This window comes from Piliocolobus tephrosceles, chromosome 16, assembly GCF_002776525.5.
Source record: "Piliocolobus tephrosceles isolate RC106 chromosome 16, ASM277652v3, whole genome shotgun sequence".
Classification (NCBI taxonomy): Eukaryota; Metazoa; Chordata; class Mammalia; order Primates; family Cercopithecidae; genus Piliocolobus; species Piliocolobus tephrosceles.
In genome coordinates this window covers 852,343-854,107 of record NC_045449.1, presented here as the reverse complement: position 1 = coordinate 854,107, position 1,765 = coordinate 852,343, and the positions used below count along the sequence as shown (strand labels likewise).

General features: G+C 60.5%; 1 protein-coding gene across 3 annotated transcripts in view; it reads left to right on the top strand.

The window, feature by feature from the left end:
- The window catches only part of ABR (ABR activator of RhoGEF and GTPase), a 244,973-nt gene that overhangs the window by 177,133 nt on the left and 66,075 nt on the right, over positions 1 to 1,765 (top strand). For all 3 annotated transcript variants that reach the window (XM_026448359.1, XM_026448360.1, XM_026448361.1), the window contains 2 exons: positions 343 to 395; positions 1,454 to 1,594. In XM_026448359.1, the coding sequence (XP_026304144.1) occupies positions 343 to 395; positions 1,454 to 1,594 (194 nt within the window). The remainder of the gene's footprint in view (positions 1 to 342; positions 396 to 1,453; positions 1,595 to 1,765) is intronic.

The window sequence follows — 1,765 nt, the reverse complement described above, 5'->3', positions numbered from 1 at the left end:
GGGTGGAGCTGTGTGATTCAGGGCTGGGGGTCCAGGGGAGCATCCGCCTTGAGCCAGGTGAGGCCAGGACAGGCCTGGGAGGGGCACGTGGCTCTTGAGGAAGCCACATCTGATTGGAGAGGAGGCAGGGCTGGAGAGGGAGCTGGGGCTGCCAGGGCAGTATCTGCTGCTTGGTCTGCCCGGGGAGTGAGAACAGAGGTGGGGGCTGCCGTGGGCTCTCTCTGGCATCGCGCGAGGGGTGTTCACATGGGAAGCAGGCGGGTGGGGAACGACGCTGGTCTCTGGGGTCTGGGTTGCCCTTGTCCGTCATCCTCTTTCTCCTTCTCCCTATCTCCCAAACAGCTCTGCTCTACAAACCCATCGACCGGGTCACTCGGAGCACCTTAGTCCTACATGTAAGTGTCAAGCCCCCGAATGGCCAGAGAGGGCTTAGGGTGTAGTGGAAGACTGAGTCTGGGCTGAGAGGGTGCTGGAGTCACTGAGAACAGCCCACGTGGGGAATCGGGTCCCTAGGCCCGGAGGATGCCTGTCTGGCCTGCAGTGTCCATGCCACCAGGCCAGGGCCTGAATGCAGCTTGGCTACTAATCTTGACACTGGCCAGGTACTCCCTGGGAGGCAGGCACTTCCTGCTTCCCCACCCGCTGCCTCCTGGTCTCCAGCATCCTTGGAGCAGCTGCAGGGCAGACGCGGGTTTCTCTCCCAGCTGTTCAGGGGGATGAGCCTCCACCTGGCTTTCAGTTTCTCTCCCAGCTGTTCAGGGGGATGAGCCTCCACCTGGCCTTCGGTTTCTCTCCCAGCTGCTCAGGGGGATGAGCCTCCACCTGGCCTTCGGTTTCTCTCCCAGCTGCTCAGGGGGATCAGCCTCCACCTGGCCTTCGGTTTCTCTCCCACCTGTTCAGGGGGTTGAGCCTCCACCTGGCCTCCCCACTGGGGAAAGAATAATGACTGTAACCGGGAGAAGAGGGGACAGCCAGGGCCCTCCACCTGCTGCACTGGCTCTTCTTTTTATTTTTATTTTTTTGTTTTTTATTTTTACTGTCACCCAGGCTGGAGTGCAGTGGCACGATCTCAGCTCACTGGAAGCTCCGCCTCCCAGGTTCAAGCGATTCTCCTGCCTCAGCCTCCCAAGTAGCTGGGACTACAGGTGCCTGCCACTGTGCCCGGCTAATTTTTATATTTTTACTAGAGAGGGGTTTCACCATGTTGCCTAGGCTGGTCTCGAACTCCTGATATCAAGTGATCCCCCGCCTCGGCCTCCCAAAGTGCTGGGATTTCAGGCGTGAGCCACCGTGCCCCGCCCGACTCTGATTTGTAGTTCAGATTTTTCAGGAATTAGGTGGGTCCCTGAGTGCCCATCCTTCGGATTCTTTGGGTGGGGACTGAGCACTCCCCTGTGGCCACACATCGGGCCCCAGAGCCGCTCCCCTCAATTCACCGCCTCGCCCTTCCCAGGACCTGCTGAAGCACACACCTGTGGACCACCCCGACTACCCGCTGCTGCAGGATGCCCTCCGCATCTCCCAGAACTTCCTATCCAGCATCAACGAGGACATCGACCCCCGCCGGACTGCAGTCACAACACCCAAGGGGGAGGTGAGCTCAGGGCCCAGCACGGCCCCTCACCCAGGCTGAGAAGTATGGGGTGGGCCAGATCCCTCGTCCCCTTCTCCTACACACGGGCGGCAGATTGCTCGTCCCCTTCTCTCACATACGGGCGGCAGATCCCTCGTCCCCTTCTCTCACACACGCGCCCCTCGTCTCCTT